The following is a 23,848-nucleotide window of genomic DNA, read 5'->3' as shown; positions in this document are numbered from 1 at the left end:
CAACACACACGGTTATTCAAAACATTTCCACCGATTTTAAATGGCTATAATTTCTTTGGAAACAGGAACAGTGAATTTCCATCCAAACGATGAGTCCACACTTTCAATCTCAGCACCGAAATCGCCTATTTTTATTTTATTTAAAAGCTCATGGGGTTTAGTAACTTCATCAGTGATTACCTGTTCTTCTTTCTCTTCCATTTTCTAGAGATATCTCAGAAATCTCAACCTTGAATATACTTTTCAGCAACTTGAACCAACCTCGATAACTGGACCAATTCCGCCATTTAATTTTGTCATTTCGTCAGAATTTTCTATGTTTATTGTGCAAGTGTAATTGCAAACAACGCTTTCTTTGGGTGTGATAAGGTATAGTTCATGTGGATTAAAGCGGTAATGTATTTATATCTTATATATTATTACATTATTTCTACTATAGTGATAAGTAATATCATAGTTAAAACAAAACTGATACTTTGTTAAAAACAATTTGTGGATTTTTACCTTTTTTAAAGCATCTGCAATGTCTTCCTCTACAGGTGCAACCAAAGGGCTTTGTATTTCTGTTAAGTAATAAATTTTCACCCTCTTGAAGTCAACCTGCAGGGAAAAAAAGAACTTTAAAAAAATACCTCTCATTCAAACACGCATTTGAATATAATTCACGTTTAAGAAATTCTTGTCCATGCAACGCGATTTAAAATTTAGCTTGTAAATTAATAGGCGAAATGGAAATTACAAAGCCTAGCCAGAATCTCTTAAGAATGTATTATAATACTTAATATATAATCGTTTAGAAATATATACAAGGAACGTAAAAATGAATTTAATAATATATAATGTAATATATAATATAATATTTCCCGTATAAGATAGAGAATGTCTGAAGATGTAGAAATGACAATCCATTGGCGTCTTCAAATTATTTATTTGACGATAATATTCATTTGAAGAGTATATACAGAAACCCCATTTTCTTAGCAGAAAATTCTTACCTTTCGCTGTTTCCTAAATGTTAATTAGTTGTAGTGTATCTTAGAATGGAATATCTTCCTATGGAATGGGGTTTATAGAATGGCCATTGGAATGAACCTGAGTTTTCAACTTTCTGTTTTGGAAGCTACAGTCATTCATTTAAATTTCAGACACTTCTGTAGAGTGCAAGTAACACAGCAAAATCTCCGCAGAATAGAGGGGAGAGGTAAAGCATGAGTACGCAGATGAGAAGTCACCAGATAAATAAGTAGGGGTTAGTTTCCTCTGAGGTTATAAGAAATATGATGGAGTTATACTGACTCTATTCCAATGACAGTGTGTTTCTCCTACAATAAATCTCTGTGTCGTGACCGATGGGGATCATTTAAGTAAAAGAACACAGTTTTTTCTTACTATCATCTAGTAAACCAAGCGCTGTGGGGGAAGGTGGTTATTTTTTCTTTTATAATTAACCATTGGGTTTTTTTTAGTTCATTTCGTATACACCAGGAGATATGTGAATTTCCTTCTTCAACTGTCGGCTTCCTGGCATAGGGGTAGCGGATCTGGGCGTTCCGCGATCGAGTCCCGGTTTGGGCATGGTTGTTCTTCCTTCTCTATCTGTGAGATGTGTGAATGTACCCTCCTGTAAATAGGGGTTGTGCAAGCGAATGAGTGACGTGTGAGTAGTCAAGTCGTACTCTTGGCCTAAGTTGGCTCTACAATAAAAACAAGAGGCGCTCCTCCTTAGGCTTAAATCGGTTGTTTTTGAACAGCGGGCTTGTCCGTGGCAAGTGCCATAAGAAACAACAACATTTTTCAACTAAAAGTCTACACACGTGGGGTTTGGAATCACTCTGAAGTAGAGATGCATAATCCACGATTTTTTGAATAACAAATAATATTGCTATTGTTATTTTTAAATATGCGTTCCAAATATCTGTTATTTCAATCATATTATTAATTAAAGATTATTACTTAATATTAAATATAAAATTTATTAATTGTAATTAATACTTAATTTACTAATTTAATTAACGTGTGATTGAATTAATTTATCTCTCTCAGCTTACTTCTTAATTTTTTTTTCTCAAAACTATTTATTTAATTTATTTATTAGAGTGAACCATTTTCTGGAAAAGATGAGTTAAAAATATATGTCATTTTTTAAAATGTTTACTTTAGTCCTATATTCTACCAATAGATGGCGCCAGCAGTAAACAGAGTACATGTAATCAAAGTCAATCATGTCACGAGCAATTAAAAATGATCTGTATAGAATAGCGCATCATCAAATACGAATATCGGTCACTCCCATAAAGTGGAGCGTTGACTTCGCACTTTCCGGAGAAATCACCGCTCAGATAAATTTCAGTGATATGCAATTCAATGATACGATACGATAATTCCAATAACCGGTCCGTTCACTTTTCAATCCAATCACAGATTTCTTTCTAGAGCTTCCATTGGACAGATCGTATCGATTGTTAATCTCCAGTGAAGTCACCGCTCCGGCAAATTTCAGTGATATCATATCGATTGTTACTTTCTATCGTGATCCAAAACCTGTAATCGAAATATCATCAGTAAGATCGTATCAAGGATTTGAATCACACCCCTCTTTGAAAAGTATTGATCACTGGTATTTGTGACTTTTTGATATTGGTTACGTAATAACCGCTCTGAAAATATTCGTCATCCCTACTCTGAAGATGCACATTACTTTCACAGTTCTTGTCTTCTGCCCCACTGTAATATTTCTGAATAAATATAAAGGTACACTAAGATAAGTTTAGATAAGTATAAAACTTACGGGATGATCGAACTTCATTCTCACTTCATTGTCTAATGCCAGAACTTTCATACTGATTATAAGATCTTCTGCATACCGGCACATTGGACCAGTTGTTATGTATTTGTTAAGTTCAGGATTACAGCATTCTTCAGGATCGCCTAATAACCCGAAAGGAAAAGCGCCACGATTGGATACTAACCCTGGTTTTAAAAAAAAGATGTTAGCAAGAATATATATTAATAAAATTTTTAATATTATTAATTACAGATTTATTATTATTCTTTGATAAAAATTGAGAAAATAATTGTGAAGGTTGCGATTTCAATAGTGGCAACCATACAATTACTAGGTTGTGTTTTTCCATGTAATCGTCAGCTTTGAGTGGAAATAGTTTCTGGTATTGTGGAAATAGTAGAGAAGCAATGATTTTTCAATGCAATTATTATAATATTACAATGTTGAGGTGCCTTATAGCCTTTCAATTCAGGTCTAAATTTTTTCAAATCACAGGGGAATCGTAGTGAAATGATATTAGCTTTGTTCATGGCCTAGAAAGAAAGGCAACACATTAAGAATCTCTAGAACAATTCGGTGATTCTTCTTATGATTCCAGTACAGCTATTTCCAAGGTAGTTGTAGAGGTTTGGTATGCGCGAGGATAGAACCTGGGACCTTGTGGTTCGCAGTCAAGTAACTAAACTAATATACCAAAACTATCGTTCAGGTAGAAGAGTTGTTAACTGTCTTATATGCTATTCACAACAGTACTCTTCCTCCAGTGAGTCGGAGGCGAAACGAACGATATGGCTGTTGAGTGGTGATGTATTGAGTTATTAGCTGTTGTCTAAATGGGACGGTACCCAGTTGAATAGCGCCAAGCGTTATGGCGAGCGTGTGTGGGCGCTGATGCGCCAAGTGTGTCTGGCGACTTTGGGTTGCTGCGTCAAGTGTTGCGGGTAGAGGGCACCACAACAGCTGTATGAAGGTTGAAGGTTCAACGTCTGAGGTCACCAATTTGGCGGATTGAGATGAGTGAGGATAGAACCTAGGACCTTGTGGTTCGCTGTCTAGTAACTAAACCATTATACCGAAACGATCGCCAAGAATAACCGGTCCGTTCACTTGTCAAGCCATTCACAGATTTCTCCTTTTCTGTTTTGTTCGAGAGCTTCCATTGGACAGATCGCATCGATTGTTGCTTTCTATCGTGATCCCTCGTTGCTTTCTATCGTGATCTGTAATCGAAATATCACCAGTAAGATCGTATCAAGGATTTGAATCACACCTTTCTTTGAAAAATATTGATCACTGGTATTTGTGACTTTATGATATTGGTTACTTAATAACCGCTCTTAAAATATTCGTCATCCCTAGTTTTTGAACAGTCGTCGCCACGATCCAACATTTGGCTTTAGACAGTTTGTAACACCGTATGATAGAACTACGAACTACCAATATCTCCGTTCGAACTTCCGCGTTGGAAAATATTCCGGTGGTTCTCGATGGTTACAAATCCGAGTCAAAAATAAGTTTCGTACATTTGTAGCAAGTCAATCGTTTGCGTTAATGTACGACAGAGGTATGTGTCATTTTGATATCAGATAAATAATCTCTTTTACATCTCATTTATTGAAGTTCTAATTGCAACAAGACCGTACAATCACTGTAACAGCAACTACTGCAATTTTTCCTTTTGTCTTCAACTGGCCTACTCAAAAAGTCAAATGTTGGATCCAGTTTAATTGGATCAAATATTCACCATATCGTGTAGTAGAGACATTTGTCTCTGCATCTGACGAATCATTTGAAAAAAAAAAATGTTGGATCTAACTTTTGCATCAAGGTTAGACGCATCTTGTAATGCCGGCTTAAGCTTAAACGGTCATTCCGACCCATCACTAAGTCACATGAATAAATATGATTGACCGCACCGCCGCAACAGCAACACTGGCGGGAACTATGCTTGAGTTCACCACCGGCAACGATATAACACTTCCCATAGGAGGCACGTTCTGTCAACAATAAAAGGTAGCCGATCCCTATCATTTCTATACCTACCCGGGTGGCGAGAGCCAACTAGCAGCTTCTCGTTCTCATTTCTGACGCGCCCCCCCGGTGGGATTAAGCTTGCTGGTATATTCTGAGTATCTTCTAGAATAATTTAAACAGGATATTAAAATATAAAATATTTAACAAAAAAATTGAAAAAAACATAATTAACAATTTACTGCATTCCTTGCAGATGGCAGAGCCACAAACAAATTTACAAACATAAGTACAACTGGACAACCAGACATAGCAATTGCTGGAATAACCAAGTGTAATAATTTACTTGAACATCAAGCAAATCTGAGCGTAGAATTGTTGAATTGTGGATATTTATCTTTTATTAGGTCATCATATTAGTTTGCCCTCCTTGCCTACAATGACATGTCTAACCTAAGTATCGAAATACAGAATATTTTATTCTTAAAATCCACCTTTGAGTCAAGGTATCAATTGCACAAGTTAATTTTGAGTGATTTATGTTTTGATATGAAATGAAATAACGATAAAAGTCATAAATAGGATTTGTCGTTTTTTTCAAAATGTATTCAGTTTTTCTAGAGCCTTTTTCATAACTTTAGAACTAGGAAGACTCGGTACCAGACCATCCAAAGGCGAAAAATATCAAGTTCTTGAGATAAATTTTCATTTTGCAGTCATTTTAATTCTGCAATTCATTATATATTAATACCATATAATATAAGAAGAAAAAGAAACTCATTCACTAGCTTATTATAAACCGTTGCAACCGTTTTAGGGAAATTCATTCACTAATAGTTTAAATCTGTGTTTTCAAATATTAAAGGTCGACTTTATCACCAGGATAAATCTTAGTTATTTTCCTCATGGTATTTTAATATGGCATAGATTGTTTAAAATTATACATTTGAATTGTAATAAATAAATTACAATTTGAATAATAAAAAACAATATCTACCAAATCAGAATTGATTAGAGACATTGTTTGTAGTCTTCCCTTTGAAAAAAACTTTTGATCCTATCAGACAGTTTGTTCTTTTGTAAAACTTATTTTCAATTAATGACAGCACAAATTATCCAGTTTTTTTGCTATAACACGACAGCTTCATATAACGCAGGAAGAATTCAAAGCACCATAGCATTAAAAAAGGTTGCCTTCAGAGATATGAATTGTGATTCTTAAATGTGAATATATGGAATTGGGTGAGAAAAAAAACATCGGGGAAAAAAAAACTTTCTCGCATACTTTTTAATAACGATGTTATCTCAGTGAGCGCCTTGTATGACATTAACGTACAATAGTTACAAAATATTAACCTTTGGCATGAATTTACCATTTTTCTGAATTTGCCATGTGATCCTTGGCTAGTATTTTGGCGACTAATCCCTGGCATGTGGTCAAAAGTACCCAAAAAATCGAATTTGGTTGTAGAAAGCGTTCTTTCCAATTGATTGGAAAAAAATTTTGAAATAAAACTCCATTTAAAGTCCCAAACTCACGTACCAGATTTGATAAGTTTAAGACACGGCGTTTTTGAGTTATTGCCTTTAAATATTTTTGAAAGTTCAGATCGACAACAGTCAACCCCTTGTTGGATTTCGCTCAAAATCTGGTAGGTGTCTGTACTAAAGATGTTAAATCTGTGCACCGAATTTCATCTATCTAGCTCTCTTCGTTTTCTAGTTATCGTGCTAGTTTGTAATCGGGCAGCAGGACAGAAAAACTTCCTTTGAACGGACAGACCGTATACCAAATTTCATCCACCTATCTCAAAGCATTTTTTTAGTTATCTTTGTCACAGACAGACGGACATTTTCCAGTGTTTCTAAAACGTGGAGATTCGTCAAATTCTCGAGTTCGAATTTTTTGACGATTTTTATACTTTCTCTATACATTTATAATAAAGTAATAAGAGAAATTCTAGAAATAAATTCCTGTTGCTTTACCTAATAGCTCTGAAGCAAAAATTATTGCAACAATTTTTCTTAACTTCGGAGAAACAATCTAAAAATAGAATTTAATATATACTGAAATAGTCTAAAACATCGAAATTCATAAAAATTTCGAGCTTGAATTTTGACGATTATAATATTTTATATCATTTATAAGAGGAAATAGAAGATAGCTACCTTTCGATGGCTTGTGCGAGAAAATGCCCGTGAAATGAGCTGGAATTCTGAGACTTCCGGCAAGATCATTACCTAATCCAAGCAAAGAACCTCCGGCGCTGATCAAGGCAGCCTCGCCACCTAAAATAGTCAATACACAGAAATTCAGTACAAAAAATAGACTTGCTCTTCTGCAAGAAATGACAATTTTTTGATAAAAATGATGAATAATTTATCATCAGTGATCATCTTGGAAAGTCAGCCATCTAACTCTCCGACCCGTCACGAAGGCACACGGATTTAAACCATAAAAACTGAATGACCGGACCGCCGCAACAGCGACATTGGCGGGAACTGCGGTTGAGTCGTAAGGGCCGTCACCGGCCAAGGTACAACCCTCCCCGTAGGAAGTACGTCCCGTCATCGATGGGAGGAGTCAGATCCCCCACTTATTAGTGTACCCTCCAAGGTGACGAGATCCAATCACCATGCCGGAAACATCTCATCCTCATTTCGAGGTGCCCCCCCCCGGGGGTTTGATTATCTTAGGAAAAAAAAGTCTGGGAATTTGTTCTTTCAAAATAGATACGTTTCTGTACTTTTAAACACATTTTACAGGTCAGTCAGAACCCAGGCTCAAATTTCGAAGTGACCTTTCCCATTCCTAAATCTCCATTAAAATTCGTTGAACCGAAATCTAAGATAGTTCATATAACTTCCCGTCATCTGTAATGGTCAAATTGATCCTCTCGAATAAGTGCATGAATTTTTTCGCCATTTTCGTCCGTCCGGAAAGAAGTCCAGAACCATAATTACCATCAATACTCATTTCACTTCTTTTGAAATGAGAAAATCATTCGCACACTTGAGTAGCACCAGTAGCGCAGTTCTGTTACACTGTACTCAATATCACAACAGGATAAAATAAAATTTCTCAGCGGCACGCTGGACTCTTAACCCTTTAAAGGGCCATTTTTTCTAGTCATATTATGTTAAAATATTTTTAGGCTTGAAATTAGAATAAGAAAAGGGATTCATTTAGCTTATTAGATAAATTTAATTTGATTAATTCATTAATTTGGTTAATTAATAATTAAGCAACAAATCAAGACACATCATTTTGTCTGAGATAAAGAACTGAAGCATCTAAGTTTCTGACTTACTAAAAAATGTGTCAGAACTTATGCCAACCTACATAATTTCATACAAAGATTGATAAATTTGGTGGGAAGCATACTTCCCACGGCCCTAGAAAGGGTTAAATCAGTTATGCAAAACCAGTTGTCTTCCCAAAAATGTCTCACTTATTCTCTAATGAAGATGTTATCCAAAAGAACGCTTAGAATGTCATTGGAATACTATAGTTACTAAATATTAACCTTTGGCGTAAATTTAACATTTTTACTGAATCGATCGTGTCATCCTTGGCGAGTTACTTGGCGATAAATCCCTGGCATGCGGTTAATAGTATCCGAAAATCGAATTTGTGTTTTAGACGCGTTCTTTCCAACCGATTGAAACAAGATTTTGACATAAAACTATATTTAAAGTCACAAAATCAAGTATTAAATTTGATATATTTAAGTCACTGCATTTTTAAGTTATCACAATTACAAGCCGTTAGTTTTGGCTCAAATTTGACAGGTTTCTACATTATAGATGTTAAATTTGTGTACCGAATCTTACCTATTTAGCTCTTTTCGTTTTGTATTTATTATGTTAACTCTTATTCGAACAGCCGGGCAGACGGACTTCCTCTGGGTGGAATTGACTCAAATTGTGATAGAAATCTGTAAATTTGGTGTAAAGACTATATATCAAATTCTATCCATTTATCTCAAGGTATTTTTGAGTTATCTCTATCATAAACGATCAAATGGATGGGCATAATACCAAAAATGTGTACATATCAAATTCTATCCATTTATCTCAAGGTATTTTTGAGTTATCTCTATCATAAACGATCAAATGGATGGGCATAATACCAAAAATGTGTACATATCAAATTCTATCCATTTATCTCAAGGTATTTTTGAGTTATCTCTATCATAAACAATCGTATGGATGGGCGTAATACCAAAAATTGGTTTTTCGAATTCAGGGAGATCTAAAACTTGGAAATTCGTCAAAATCCGGGCTCAAATTTTTTGACGATTACGATACTTAATCTTCGTATACAAAAAAGTAAAAATCGGATTTTCGATTTTTTTTTTTTTTACCGTTATCTTATAAATATAGATGATCAAAATAAACTACTTGCCACTGCTTCCACCGCATGTTCTGTTGGTGTCATAGGGATTGCAGGTCGTTCCGTAAAACTTATTACCACTCTCCATATCTATACCTAGTTCTGGAACGTTAGTCGTCGTAGTCACGATAGCTCCAGCTTCTTTCAGTGCTGCAACAGTAGGTGCGTCTTCAATCGCTCTGAGGTCTGCGAAGAGAAGGCATCCACAAGTGTATGGCATGTCTGTTGGTATGAAATAGCGAATATATTATTAATAAAGTTGAAATTAAGAGGTAATATAAGCATTGCAGACAATAACGATAATTTTATTGCAAAATATTTCATTGATTAATAAAAAAGACAATGATAAATGTATTCAGATATCTGTATTTGATTCATTTCATTTAAAATTTGATTTCATACAAGAAGCGCCATCTAGTAATTAATTTGCGAAAAGTGAATTTCAAGATTCTATAATAATTATAATAACGGAAAAATAAAATATCTAAAAAAATATTTTAAAAAATTCTTAAAAATCAATAGTATTAGCGATCTTAAAAGTAACCCAGCGATAGTGATCCTTTCAAAACTTTCTTTTATGTTCCCTGGTCAAAGTGCTACCCCTCCTCCCTTCTCTTGAAATCTTTAAATTTAGGCTCTAGCAAGATCTGGAAAGTTATGAGTTATGAATGTACAGATGGACAAGCCATTGATAGATTTTATTCAAAATTTGATAAATATATAAACTTTAGGTACTAAAACTATATCTAATTTGTAACATTTTTGAGTCCCCGTGATTACATGTATGCGAAGGTACCTACCAACAAAAGATTAAACCTTTGGAAAATTTGTTAACTTTTTTTAACTGCACTTTAGATGCTAAATACATGTTTTAAATTCCATTTATCTAAGCCATTGCAGATATGAGTTCGTGGTTTTAATGCACGCAAAGGAACACATAGACAGACAGGCAGGTAATTGATGGATTAGGTTAAAAATTTGATATGAATATACATTTTAAATGTTAAATCTGTGTACAATTTTTTTCTTTCTTTCTAGTATACAAAATTTGTTAGAAATCTATGAAATTAACTATTTTCATGTACTAAATTTCATCTGCATACTCAAAAAGTTCTTGGTTATTCACGCGTGTTCGCAAATTGTACAGACTACGACTATGGCAAAGAATACCGACGTGCTCTGATTGGTTTAAGCCTTGGCATCTTTTTGACAATGTTTTGCACTCAGAAGTGTAGTTTTCGCTTATTTGGCTCAAACCTTGTACCGTTCATTAGTTTTATGGAATATGCGAATGAATATCAACACGATCTAATTTTTATTAATATAATTGTTTTCTCTAAATATGACTAGTAATACTACTAATACTAATTAATAATAATAATTACAAATATTACTAATAATACTAGTAATAAATTTAACTATTGTTGTTTATGCACAGAGTATAAAAACTAAATGAAAGTAATTACTCAACATATGATGCAGCCATTAAATAATTCTTATTTTTATGCGATTTTCGTGCCTTCATTAGATAATTTATGCAGTCATTGAAACTTGTTGCTGAACGTTTGTTACTTTCCCATCAACTACATATGGCGAGATGATTACTTAATGCCCAAAACGTATAAATATGTCAGCTTTAACGGAATATGTGATTTCGTAGCTAATTTTTTTTAGTTATATCAAAATAATATTAAGAAGAAACACATACAAAAATTATTTTTAATAAATTGTAATTTTTATATTTCCTGAATTTAGGTTTCAGGATTTGATCTTTTTCGCTGTATATGTGTTCCAGATTAATATTACATATAAACTGTAAAAAATAGGGGGGAGGGGATAAATTCACATATTTTATTTATTTTTATAAAAATATATTTCGGTATGGCATCTTTTTGGCAAAACATTGCCAAAAAGATGCCAAGATTTAAACCAATCAGAGCACGTCGGTATCCTTTGCCATAGACTTAGTCTGTACAATTTGCGAACTCGCGTTATTCACAGACAAAAGGGCAGATATAATGCCAAAGAAAGTCTAAAATTCAAAGAATCACTAAAAACTCGCGAGTGAATTTCTTTTCTCTCTTTCTTTTTATACTTCGCATAGAAGGAAGTGAAAATTAAATTTTTGGAAGTCAAAAGAAGAGGAACGTGAAAGCGCAAGCCACAGAACTTAACTTAACCACAGAACTTACTCTTAAAGCGAGATACGATGAATATCATAAAGAAAGAAAATTCTAAACATTCTTTTAAAAATAAAAATATATTATAAATATTCTACTTTCCTTAGAGTAAGTATTTCATTGTTTCGTGCTTTTACAATTTTGTTTCGATCTAAATATTTTTTTATTAAAAAATTTATATATTTCAGCATATTAAGTAAATGCGTGTTTATTTATATTAAACATATTTTAAAAAATTAATAATAAAAAAGAGAATATACTGTAACCGTCAAAAAATTCGAAAGCGAGATTTCGACAAATCTCCCGTTTCAGACTTCTCTGAGTCCGAAAAACACATTTTTGGAATTATACATGTTTGTCTCTGAACACAATAACTCAAAAATGGTTTGAGCTGGATGAATGAAATTTGGTATACATCTAAACCAAAAACAGTTACACCGTTCCCCCCTTAACTAAATTGAATTATCGGAACATTGTGACAGCATAGACTGAAACTCTGGTTAAGTTCTAAAAATAATTACTAACCACAGTACAACCCCTCCATAGGAAGCACGTCCCGTCATTGGCAGGAGATGGTCAACCCCCCACCATTTCTGTGCTCACCAGGGAGGCGAGTACCAACCACCATGTCGGAAAATTCTCATCCCTTCCCGCCAAAACACTCGCCAAGAATTACACGATAGATTAGATAAAATTGCTATTGTTACGAATCTGTAACGCTGCTTCCCAGCATAGTTGGTTCCACCATCGGAAAGAATGTTTTACAGTCATCTGTATTGGACGGAGTCCGGTGTCGCGTCGGAGGTTCCAGAGCTCGGTGACAAACTTGGCGACCATTTGGTGACTTTGGCGCCAAAATAGATTATACCCGAAACATCAAGAATTTTCCCGATCCGTCCAGTAGGAACTGAGATACGCCTCGAACGTTCCTGATTGGTTGAGAGGCTTCTAGCCCACCTCCTGAGACCTATAAAAGGAGGCGGCCGCAGCTGCTAGGGCAGAGTAGTCGTAATCGACGGTGAAGAACTGGTCTTCCAGGGATAAGCGGAGCAGCGACGGAGTCAAGCTAGTGCTGAACTAAGCTGTGCGCTACTCTCTGCAGTAGAGTCTTGTTGTATGCTGCACGTCACGGCTGAAGATAATCGTCTTCTGTGCTGTATATAGTTGTCGTCTTTGTGCTGTCCTGTGTGTCTTCGTGTAAATAAACGTCGTTGTTTCATTTTCTACTGCCGCCAGCTGATTGAGTGTTCTCCACACCATATAACTCCCACTATCCAAACGAACCCCGGAAATTTCATAACACTATATTTACGCCAATATTAATATTTCGTAACTATTGTACGTCAATACCATCCAACGCATTCTCTGAGATAACACTTTTAGAGGATACGAGAAAATTTTGATGAGACCAATCCCACTAGCTATATAATTAAATCAGTATACTTTCCTTCTCTCATATAAAAATGTCAATGTTTATTTAAGCTAAAAAGAAGGATGCATAAATTTTGTAAGCATATAAATACTCTCAGCTATAAAAACTTATACTTACTTTTAACATGAAGTAAACACTTGATAGAAACTGGAATTCCCAATAGAGGTTTTTCAATAGACAATTGTTCCTTCGTGTACTTTCCAGACGCAACAAGCGCGTCTACTTCTCTCGCCTTCATTAAAGCATCCTCAAAGCAACGCTCTGCCGTTGCGTTGATGTAGGGTTCGACTTCCAGTATCCTGTCTATGTAGGCTTGGATAACATCTTTACTTTTGCACTTCAAAAGGAAAAGATATTTTATTTATGCAATACCCATATAGCATAAAATTTACTTAGAATGAATAAAAATAAGCTCTCTCTCTCAATTTTTAACTTCTAATATGAAGTTTCTTGCCACCATGAACAGAAAAGAAGACTTTAACTAATTCTTTCTTAGAATTTTAAACTTTTTGAAAAAAAAATCTGAATGGAAATATAGAATAGAATTGGCTTCTTCCTTTTAATTAATTTAGACCTACAGATGGCGCTACTATTTTATCGTTTGGTTCCTTACTTTTACGTCACAAGGAATCGAAAGAATATCGTTTGGTGTTTTCGATTATTTTTTTCAGTTTTTAATTATCGCATTTTTGTAATTCGAAGTTTATGTTTACTATTTAATGACTTTTCTAGCTTTGTAGCCACACTTTTTCTATTTCACATTGTTATAAATTGGGTTTCTCAAAAAAAAATCTGTAAAAGAAAAAAAAATGGAAAGATGGTCTTCGATAAACGATATGTTAAGGGAAAATTTTAAAAATATCCTTCCATATAAGATACATAAATGGATTATTTGATAATAAAGCTTATGTAAGAGATGCACATTCGGAGAATTTTGGAAATAGGCTTTCGTATCAAGTGCAATTTTAAAGATTAATCTTCAGGTTTGATCGAATTTTTACATTTGTAGCTACACCAACTGCTTTATCGAGAATAATAGTTGCACTTCCGATTATTTCACATATACTTCCCATGCATAATTCGATCTCAGTAAATTATTTTTAAATATCAAATTGTGATAGATATTTAAGCCGCCTTGTTTATTTTCTGTCAAGTCTTATGACGTCACATTTGCATGCAAACGTCACTGCTCACGTCATGTAACATCTAAAAAATGTTTTCTAAGGAAAAAACTTTAATTTCTTATTATTTATATAAAATGCGTAGTTGATTCTAACATTTTAAAATAACACGGCGCATTTTACTTGTATTATAAACATATCTAATTGCATTTTAAAGGAATTTAAATACTTTAATAATAAAATAAAAGAATTGCTATTATAATGTTGCAGCGTAACGAATATAATACTTAATATCTTAGCTTTGTTAAGATATTAAGGTTCCACGCAAAAACCAATGAAATGGAAAAAGAAGTTTTTAATAATATTAATAAAAGTTAATGAAAAACTAGAAAAAAATTTAATTCCTTGATTTTCAGCAACGAATAAAAATACACGATAAAATATTTGGGGAAATAATTAAAAGTGTTTTAATAAACATTGTATAAAAATATCTTTAAAAAATATCAAAATTACATGATTTTTAAATGGTTATCACTAAAAAATATTTTAAGAGGGTGTAGAAATTATGATTACGTGTAATATTATTAAATAATTGACGAAAGGCCTCAAAATATTGCTTGATTTTTAATTGATTAAAATTTTGAAAAATCTTTTCAATATGCACATTTCAGCTCTCTTAAGTATATCTCTACAACATTGGTAACTCTAACTCCAACGATCCATTTTGCAGACTACTGGCACACAGGCAAGTATGAATTCGCATGTATTACGACGGTAACTCAGATACGGTAACCTTTCTCGCTTTTAAGCATGCTCTAGGAGGTACTGTTTTCACTAAAATAGGGTGTGAGAAGAAAATTGGGGGAGGAGATGCTTACGTTCTATTTAACAATATAATTTATCCCAATTATCAGCGGAATTAGGTAGAGAATCAACTTCGGTTAACCCACAAAATTTAACTAGCCCTCAAAATTTAACAATGAATACAAGGTTGGTTGATAGGGCATTGGACTCGCATCCCTCGAGTAATGAGACCGAGGACTCTCCATGTATAAGGTGACTGGTGCACGTATAAATCTGTCGTGTTCAAAAGTCCTCCAAGTCCAGACAATACTATTGAGAGTACTGGTTCAGAGATGATCGTCCTCCGTTTCAGGTCTAAATTACGATCTGTGAATGAGATGCATGAATGAAATCCACCCCTTAAAAAGGATTGTGAAGCATGAGTAGCTAAGTCGTACTCTTAGCCCTAGATGGCGCTACTGAAACAAGAGACGCTAAAAACCTCTTCTTAAAATCGTTGACTTTGTCAGCGGGCTTGCCTGACAAGTGCCATAAGTAACAACAACAATAAATACACAAATTTCGAATTAAGATGACACGTCGGTGTTCAAAACAGCAAAGGGGGGAATTGAAAGAAGATGCATCTAAAAGGCGAAAGTCAAGGTCTAACAAAAAAAAGACCTGAAATGCGACCATCTTACGCAGAGGTTCCCAAACTTTTTTTTCTTGGACCACTTTTAAAGTTTTACTATTTTCGGTAGCCCCCCTGCTGCTTCATTTCTACTGTATTCCCAAAACTCCTAAAAAATATCACCCTAAATTGGGGGTGTTAAGAAGAAGAAAAAGTAGCACATTTTCTTGTGTCCTATTTATTAAAATAATACTTGTGGTTATACAAAATTATAAACATTTATTATTGCAAATAATCAACAATTGACAAAAAATCAACAATGAACTCTGAAATGTAAATCAACAATAAAAAATAGCCATACTTTTAATGAGACGGATGTACTTGATGAATTGACAGCAAATTATCAATATTTGGCTTCAGTTTTGTAAGAAGTAATCTCAAATCTCCCCGTTCTGTGATGTTCAATCTGCTCCTTTTTTTTTTTTTTTTTTTTTTTTTTTTTTTGCTAACAGGTTGGTAACGGCACTATAACTTCTTTCGACTAGATATGACGAGGGAAACGCTATCAAAAATTTTCTCGCAATTTCCCACAGCCCAGGACATTTTTCGGGGATTTCTGCCTGCAGCCAAAATGTTTGATAGCCTTTTTTTAAATTTCACCATCAGTTCCTCGTTGGTGCTGAGCTCAAGTAGCTCCTCTCGTAATACCACATTCGCCTCTTCCGTTTCATCAAATGGGGTTATGATCCATGGTGGTATTTCCATCGTCAGAATATCTATTTTTGAAGTCATCATGCAGGGTATTTAAATGTTGTTATTTAATTGTCGATTCACTCACAGTCATACTTTTATGTTCAAAATCCCGGAAACAAATGAGTAACGTTTTGTTCTTGGCATTCGTATTAATACTAATGTAGATTGCAAGAACAGCGCAAGTCGCATTTCATCCCTTTGCAGCTCTAAACAAGCATCCCGGACGAGCGGGCGCACGGGCGGTACTTTGCAAGTCTCGACATGTGGTGTACACTTGTACTATTATCTATTGTTCCATTCAATTGTGTGTTTCAACTCAGTCTCGAATATTTTTGAGTACCTACCTAGTGAATGATGCTACCTACCTACGTTGATAGGTAAATCCAAGGCAAAATTTTTGTTCTTTATTATGAAAACCAGAAAGATTTTCGTGGACCTCCACTTACAACTTATGAATCCCTGTTTTCTTTTCACGTCTACGTGGACCCCCGTGCGGTCTCCTATGGACCACTCCACCTGGACCACTTTGGGAACCTATGATCTAACGTATCTATGTATCCCTGAAGGATAAAATCATCTCAAAGTGATAATCCGGAGTTTTTGAAATGAACAATAGTATAGATAATTCATTCGTGGATCCTGATATTTGTCAAAAACAACAAGACGTGAGAGAACAATAAATAATAGAATAACATTTTTATAAAGAAGAAACAAGTCAAGTTAAAAATAAATGATTAAAATGCACGATTTTTACGTAAGACACCATCATTTCATAATGAGGCAACCTTGTCCGGACAGGAAAGATCAGCTGGAATATATCAATAACAAAGAAATGAATATAAAATTTAACTTATAACAAAAAGATATAACTGCAAATATTAATTAATTTAATCAATATACAGATGTATTATTTTTTTCTGTCAAATAGAGAAAGGAAAGAGTTATTTATAACGATATATTTAGCGACCCTTTAATGACATTAATTTTTTTTCTTGCTATTGTAATGTCAGTTACTAGTCAGAAGTTAATGTTATTTATTATATTATCCCTAATTAAGTCGATATTTTCATAATTGTATCAAATGAATCATTAGCTCCAAAATTAATTGAGATCACTATTCTTGATATGATTCATATGAATTGGTTCCTTTAAAATGATAATCAACTAAGTGATGCAAAATGGACAACTATACAAAGTGGACACCAATTTAGTCACAGGCGCAAAATAGTAGGTACTTGTTTTCATTCACGACCTCCAGCTTTAATTGGCTGTTATCAGACTGCGTCAAGGGCACCAACATAATGGGTTTACTTGGCGCTTTTCATAATAGGATAAGATCGCCAAGTTTCATTATACATAAGATGTCAAGATGGTTGTATTCCTGGGTTTACTTTGCAATTTTCAGGTGATGATGTTATGAATGCCAAGATAACGAATTTCCGTAGTGATTTTCATATTAAACCAAGATCGCCAACACCAATTTGACAACCGCCAAGTCAGTTGTATTTTTTGGCGATTTATAACCAAGTAATGAATATTGGAATGAAAGCTATCATATTCTTTCTTCAGGATTACTATATTGACCTTTTGTGAGACATATTTCGGAAATTTGACCTTTTATTTTTTCCAAGGGCTTGGTCCTTGGGAATATTTATTTTACTTTAAGTTTATTTTTTGATTGATTTTCGCTTACAGAAGTTAAAAAAACATATATGTAATAATTATTCCTAATTTTTTTCTTAAAAAAGTGGCATCAGATTTTAGAGAAGGGCAAAAATAAAGTGTAACTCACTGAAAATAAAGATAATAATTTACATAAAATAAAATCCTTACGTCAGTTAATTAGCTAACAAACGTTTTAATATTAAAGAAATTGAGAAAACATTAAAAAAAAAAAAAAAAAAAAAAAAACAATATTTTTAACAAAATGAAGTTTTCGCTGAATACCATTTAAATTAAGATATGTACAATTCAATTTTAAAACATTTATAATAATTGGAAATTCCAAATGTGAAATTATTTTTATTTGTATCATTGTTAAGAATTTATTTAGTTAGTTTATTATTACTATTATTATCATGCTTACTTGATTATTTATTTTATTTTGGGTATTTATTGTTTTATTAACTATTTATTATATTTACTAAATAATTTTTGATTTTCTTATATGCAAAGATAAAATAATATAATCTTTAAAAAAACGAACTTTTTGGCGAATCATCATCTTCCAGATTTCTCCCAATTCTGAAAATTTGTTTTTGGAATTATCTGAATATGATGACTCTAACTCTTTTCAGCTAGACAAATGAAACTAACGAATGTCTGAAAACAGAAGATTATGTACAAGAAAATATAACGAATTCCAGCTGCATTTAATTTTCAGATTGGCTAAATGCCTAAATTCTACTTCTTTGTATGACTGATGGATTATAGGAATTGCTTAGCATTCCTCTGGCATATTAAATCACTAGCTTTCTATTTAGCAGGTGAGACAGCTGCTTGAAATTGTGATTTTAAGTATAGTTTTGTGACTTACGATGAAGTTTTAAATACAGTTTCATGATTTAGAAAGATTACAACATATATATTGACATCATATTCGAAAAAAACACGTGAGAAAAAAATAAGTTACAATTCTCGACATCATAAAAAGTGCAGAAATATTAAACATCCTTTTTGCTTTAAAAAAATCTTTTTTACTTAATTTTTAGCAATGAAAAAAAATAACGTACTTTAAATATTCGATGAAATAATATAATCATTTTAAATTTAATTTCAGTAACTGAAAAATATTGTTAAAATTTGTGCAGAACAAAAAAATTTAAGTTGCCAAAATTCAGGTGAAAAAAATAACACGACAGCATTTATTATTGATATCATTAATCAGATAGTTTGTTGAATTATAAAATGGAGTTGAAATCATTCTTAACTTCGTATTATTTCATCCGTGAGATATGATTTGTACAAGGAAAAAGCGATGATAAAAAGATTACGAGATTCCGATAGGGATTTTTTGACTTAGGAAAGGGAACCTTATGTACTTTTATAAAACGTGCATAGGCGCAAGGATTTTTTATCCTTTCACTTGTGACGTGGGAAAACAAAGAAAAAAGAACTTTTAGAGCGCGTGTTAGCAGTAATTAAATAAATAAATGGGGTTTGGAACAGGAAATAAGAGAAAATATTAGAATAAAGTAATATGCATTAATTTAAAATCAAAATTAGAAAATTTATTAAGATTTAAATTGAATAAAAAAATATCATGACAGATATATAGAGAGAGATATATACAGATAAATAGATATAGATATAGAGATATAATTTCTATTTAATGCTTATGATTTTACCTTTTCATCTTCTTTTCTTATACAGTGGACGACACTTAAGTGGTAGCATTTAATGTTATCTTTCGCATTTATTCTCTTAATATTATCTAGATACAATGGTTCCGAAACGACATATTCAAGTGTATCCAAAAAATATTCGTTTAATGTGGTCACTACATCGCTTAATATTTTAGGTTTGAAATAGAGAATTGAACGATTCTTTATTTTATACCAGCTTTAACAATTGGTGTACCGAAAATTTAGTATTGACAATTTTTATATTTTCCCTACGATATGTATACAGGAAATTAAAAATGGATTTGAATGTGAAATACAAAATTGAAATTTCTAATAGATATGAAAATTTTCCAAAAATGGATCAAAGCTAGCAGCTGAAAATATCAGAGTCTCTTCTTTCCAAAATTTTGTAAAAGAGTGATTTTTTTTTTTTTTTTTTGAGAGCAAAACCAAGTAATAAATGTTAATAATTCTGACGGAAACGAATATGATTTTTAAAAAAAATCCACCAATAAATGCCAAAATATATCAAATGATATTTGAGACATACAGCATCGTTCAGCAAGTTTTTAAAACGAATATAAGTACGAACAATGTATAAATAAACTGTTATGAAATTATAATCGGTAAGCAACAATTAATGAATTCTTTCATTGTTATTTTTTAAATAAATTATAAATAGCCCTCATATAAATAATGTTGCTTCTCCTTGATGTGATAAAAATATATTCGATCATTGTTATTAATCAATTAATGTTATTAAAATCCTTAACTTCAGAAGTAAACACGTAAAAGAGTTAGCTCTTTGTGGTTTTTTATTTATGGTGCAATCAGAATATATCAGGAATAACTAAGAATTTACTAGTAGTTATTGTAATACAATCTGATATGTTTTGAAAATCGTCTTTTCCACTCACTAAATAATTATTTCAATGGAAAAATGAACAGAACAGAATATACAAGTTGCTGAACAAAAAAAAAATGTATTTACTTTTATACTTTTTGTTTAACTTGACTATTTTCAGATTTTTTGAGATTAATTTTATTATAGATTTCTCTAACTTAAGAATATACTAGAATAGGGTGAAGAAGAGCTCCAAAATATTTAAATATTGCAACTTTCTTTTTAGATATCAAATCTATAGCTCACAACTCCATCCTCGATATATAATGAATTTTTGCTGAGACGAACAATACTCGTTTACTCTGAAAGAGATTTCATGGTCTAAAAATGCACTTTAGTTAAAAAAAAAAATACATTATTAAACAGGGTTTTATAATAAAACAAATATATTATTAACTATAATTCTACAAAAAAAAAATTCTAATGGCCACAAAATAATTGTTTGCTTCATGAAAATTTTAAACCAATTCGAGTCAATTTTCTGAAAAATAGTGGAAAGGAATATACATATTCATGATCTCGTCATGCCTTATGAAACATTGATTCGCGATCCATAAATTAGGGAATCGCTGCACTAAAGTTATGAAATTACAAACAGTTATATGTTTCCGTAGTTAATACAATATGTTAATATTTTCAATAAATATTTTAACTTAATAATCCATTAATGATTCCATATTTGAGTTGACATCTGACTCTGAACTTGAAAAATAAATTGATATCAATATTTTGTAATTAAGTAAATGAATTATTATATATATTAAGACCTCAAAAGTAGGAAACAATAAAAATACAAAATAACTTTTATTATAATACTATACAGCAAAAAATAATTTTGTTTTGTTTTTTAATCGGAAAAGGGTAATCAAAATATATAATAAAAGTAACTATGAAAATAATATTATAAAAAAAATGAGTCATGATAAATATGATAGGGAATAAGATTTCTAAAATGTCATTAAAAATTAAAATATATAGTTAATGTTATTCAATTTCGATTTATTTGGAACATTTATATCAGTTCTTCATATCTTTATGATTTGATTTTAACCATCGTGTTTCTGTTTTTAAAAAAACTCATTTTTGAATTTGTACGAAAATAAAAATTCGCTTCAAAACCTTCAATATTTTTATTATTTTCTTCCTAATATCAAGACAAGATTATTTTTTGGAAAGGTGTGTTAAAAAACTGTTCAAACACCAAAAAATAAAAATAATAAATTTAATAAAATTTTCTAGATTTAAAATAATATAAAATTTATTTTATCAGTTCTAATTCATACTAATAAAAGTGTAATTCATTTATTTTTCATTTTTGGAATTTGTTCTAACATTAACCCACCATTTTTTTTTTTTTTTTTGGTGAAACCAAAAATAAAAATGATTAAATATCAGAAAAGATTTTTAACAGAACCTATTTTGTTGGGGCAAAAATAAATAAATAATAAACTTTTATTTTATCAAAAAACAAGAAATTATGTGTGCTTAATTTAAATCGTTTTCAAGAAAAAAGATGATTTTTGCAAAACTTACTTTTCCCTCTCGTATCTCCCGGGCCAATTTCGTAGCAGATTTTAGAAGTAGAGGATTCTTCACTGGTGGCACAACTTTTCCTTTACCTCCATACCAGATGAACAAAGAATAATGTAGAACAAAACGTGCAAAGGTCAGTATTAGATGCAGCATCCTAAATATAATAACAGATATCAGAATTAAAAAAAAAATTTGGTTAATGTCCTGAAAAATATGACAGCTTCAGAATAAAATACAAATAATTTTAACAAGCTACAAATATTTTATAATGACCCGATTTATGATGTCCGTTCTTTAAATGTTGTAATCCTGACAATCTTTATGGCAACCCTAAACCGGTTGTTAAACTTTTCAGGCCATTCAAGACAGCAGATACTTGGCGCGCTTCTGAAAGATTGGGATGCTTGGCGAAAACTGGGCATTATATTTAAGTCTAACTGCTTCCGTGTGGCATTGTTTCCGCTTTTAGAAATCATAGTGTAAACTCTCGTACGTGCTACAGCTGCTGGCTTTTATGAATGTGTAATGACATAGAATGGTTAATAATGGTTTTAATTGCGATTTTTTTTTGAGGGGGGGGCAAATTTTAAAACAAAATATGTTAGAAAAGGATAGGAAAAAATAAATATTTTTGGCTGCTTTTGCACTTTTTTTTTTTTTTTTTTTTTTTACTTTTTCGTATACACAGTATAGAAATAATGTAGTAATCGTCAAAAAATTCGAACTCAAGATTTTGATGAACCAACAATTTTTTAATCTCCCTGAGTTTGAAAAACATATTTTTAGAAAAATGTACGTCTATCTGCCTGTCTGTGACAAAGATAAATCAAAAACGCTTTCATCTAGATGAATGAATCTTGGTATACAGTCTTTACACCAAATTTGTTCTATCAAAGAGAAGATTTCTATCAAAGTTTGAGTAAACAGTGTGAGCACTTGAGTTCGTCCCTCCGTCTAATAATTACAAATACTTTCAGAAACATATAAACGCGATAGTTCGAAAACTCAATGACTTAAATGTATCAAATTTGGTACAGGATTTTGAGACTGCAATTGCAGTTTTACGTCAAATCTTTGTTCCAATCGGTTGATAAAAACGTGTCTAAAGCACAAATTCGGTTTTTGGATACTATTAACTGCATGCCAGGGAACATTTGCCAAATTACTCGCCAAGGATAACACGATAGATTCAGTAAAGATGCTAAATTCACACCAAACGTTAATATCTGGTAATTATTGTACGCCAGTGGCAAGTCATTCTCTGGCATGACATGTTTATTCTCCGTTGCTAGGCAACGGTTAAAGATTCGTTTCTCGTACAGAGTGACCATTGCCGTTGGTTAATCTTAATATATATAAATTACGTGTCACGTTGTTTGTCCGCGATGGACTCCTAAACTACTTAACCGATTTTAATAAAATTTGCACACCCTGTGCAGTTTGATCTAACTTAAAAGATAGGATAGCCCTTTTTTTGAATTTTTAATTAGAATTTTAATTATGAATTAAAAACTAACTTTCCCGCCAAAAAAATCTTTTCATTTTCCCCACCGCCAAATGAGTAAGGCTTCAGTTTTTTTCCCAACAGTCATGAGGCTAAGCTTAAGATTTTTCGACTGATTATTTGAAACGATTCTATTTATTATCTTAATGTTTGATGCATTTAAAATTAAACATTGTTAATTAATCGATCTTTCAGATTCATTCTTAAGTACTTTTGAATTAAAATAAAACAGAATGAAGGAAATTAAAAATGTCTAATCTGCATAACGTTACCCCAACTGGCGGAGAAAACTCGCGCATTTGCGTTACCATAACTGGCGTTGAAAATTCACGCATGCGCATTGTGTTCTGATTGTTGACATGACAACCATTATCAACGGATGATTTAAATTATTTTTAGGTTAGTTGCATGTTTTTGTAATTAAGTTGTATTTATGTTAGTTATATATTTTTTGTATACGCTTATAATTTTAAGTACATCGTTTTTTTTAGTTTTTTTTAACCTGTTTTCA

At 32.2% G+C, this 23,848-nt stretch overlaps 1 protein-coding gene across 2 annotated transcripts in view; it reads right to left on the bottom strand.

The window, feature by feature from the left end:
• The window catches only part of LOC129975732 (fatty-acid amide hydrolase 2-B-like), a 46,912-nt gene that overhangs the window by 4,563 nt on the left and 18,501 nt on the right, over window positions 1–23,848 (bottom strand). The window contains exons 1-7 of one of the 2 annotated variants that reach the window (XM_056088917.1): window positions 22,107–22,159; window positions 21,834–21,987; window positions 12,882–13,101; window positions 9,165–9,374; window positions 6,926–7,045; window positions 2,789–2,970; window positions 505–600 (exon numbers count right to left, since the gene is read on the bottom strand). In XM_056088917.1, the coding sequence (XP_055944892.1) occupies window positions 505–600; window positions 2,789–2,970; window positions 6,926–7,045; window positions 9,165–9,374; window positions 12,882–13,101; window positions 21,834–21,986 (981 nt within the window). In that variant the 5' untranslated portion in view covers window position 21,987; window positions 22,107–22,159. Of the gene's footprint in view, window positions 1–504; window positions 601–2,788; window positions 2,971–6,925; window positions 7,046–9,164; window positions 9,375–12,881; window positions 13,102–21,833; window positions 21,988–22,106; window positions 22,160–23,848 lie in introns of those variants that run through there. The other variant, XM_056088916.1, reaches the window with a different exon arrangement.

Source organism: Argiope bruennichi, chromosome 7, assembly GCF_947563725.1.
Source record: "Argiope bruennichi chromosome 7, qqArgBrue1.1, whole genome shotgun sequence".
Taxonomy (NCBI): Eukaryota; Metazoa; Arthropoda; class Arachnida; order Araneae; family Araneidae; genus Argiope; species Argiope bruennichi.
Note: the sequence above shows the minus strand (reverse complement) of the source record. Positions and strands in the feature narration are given on the sequence as shown.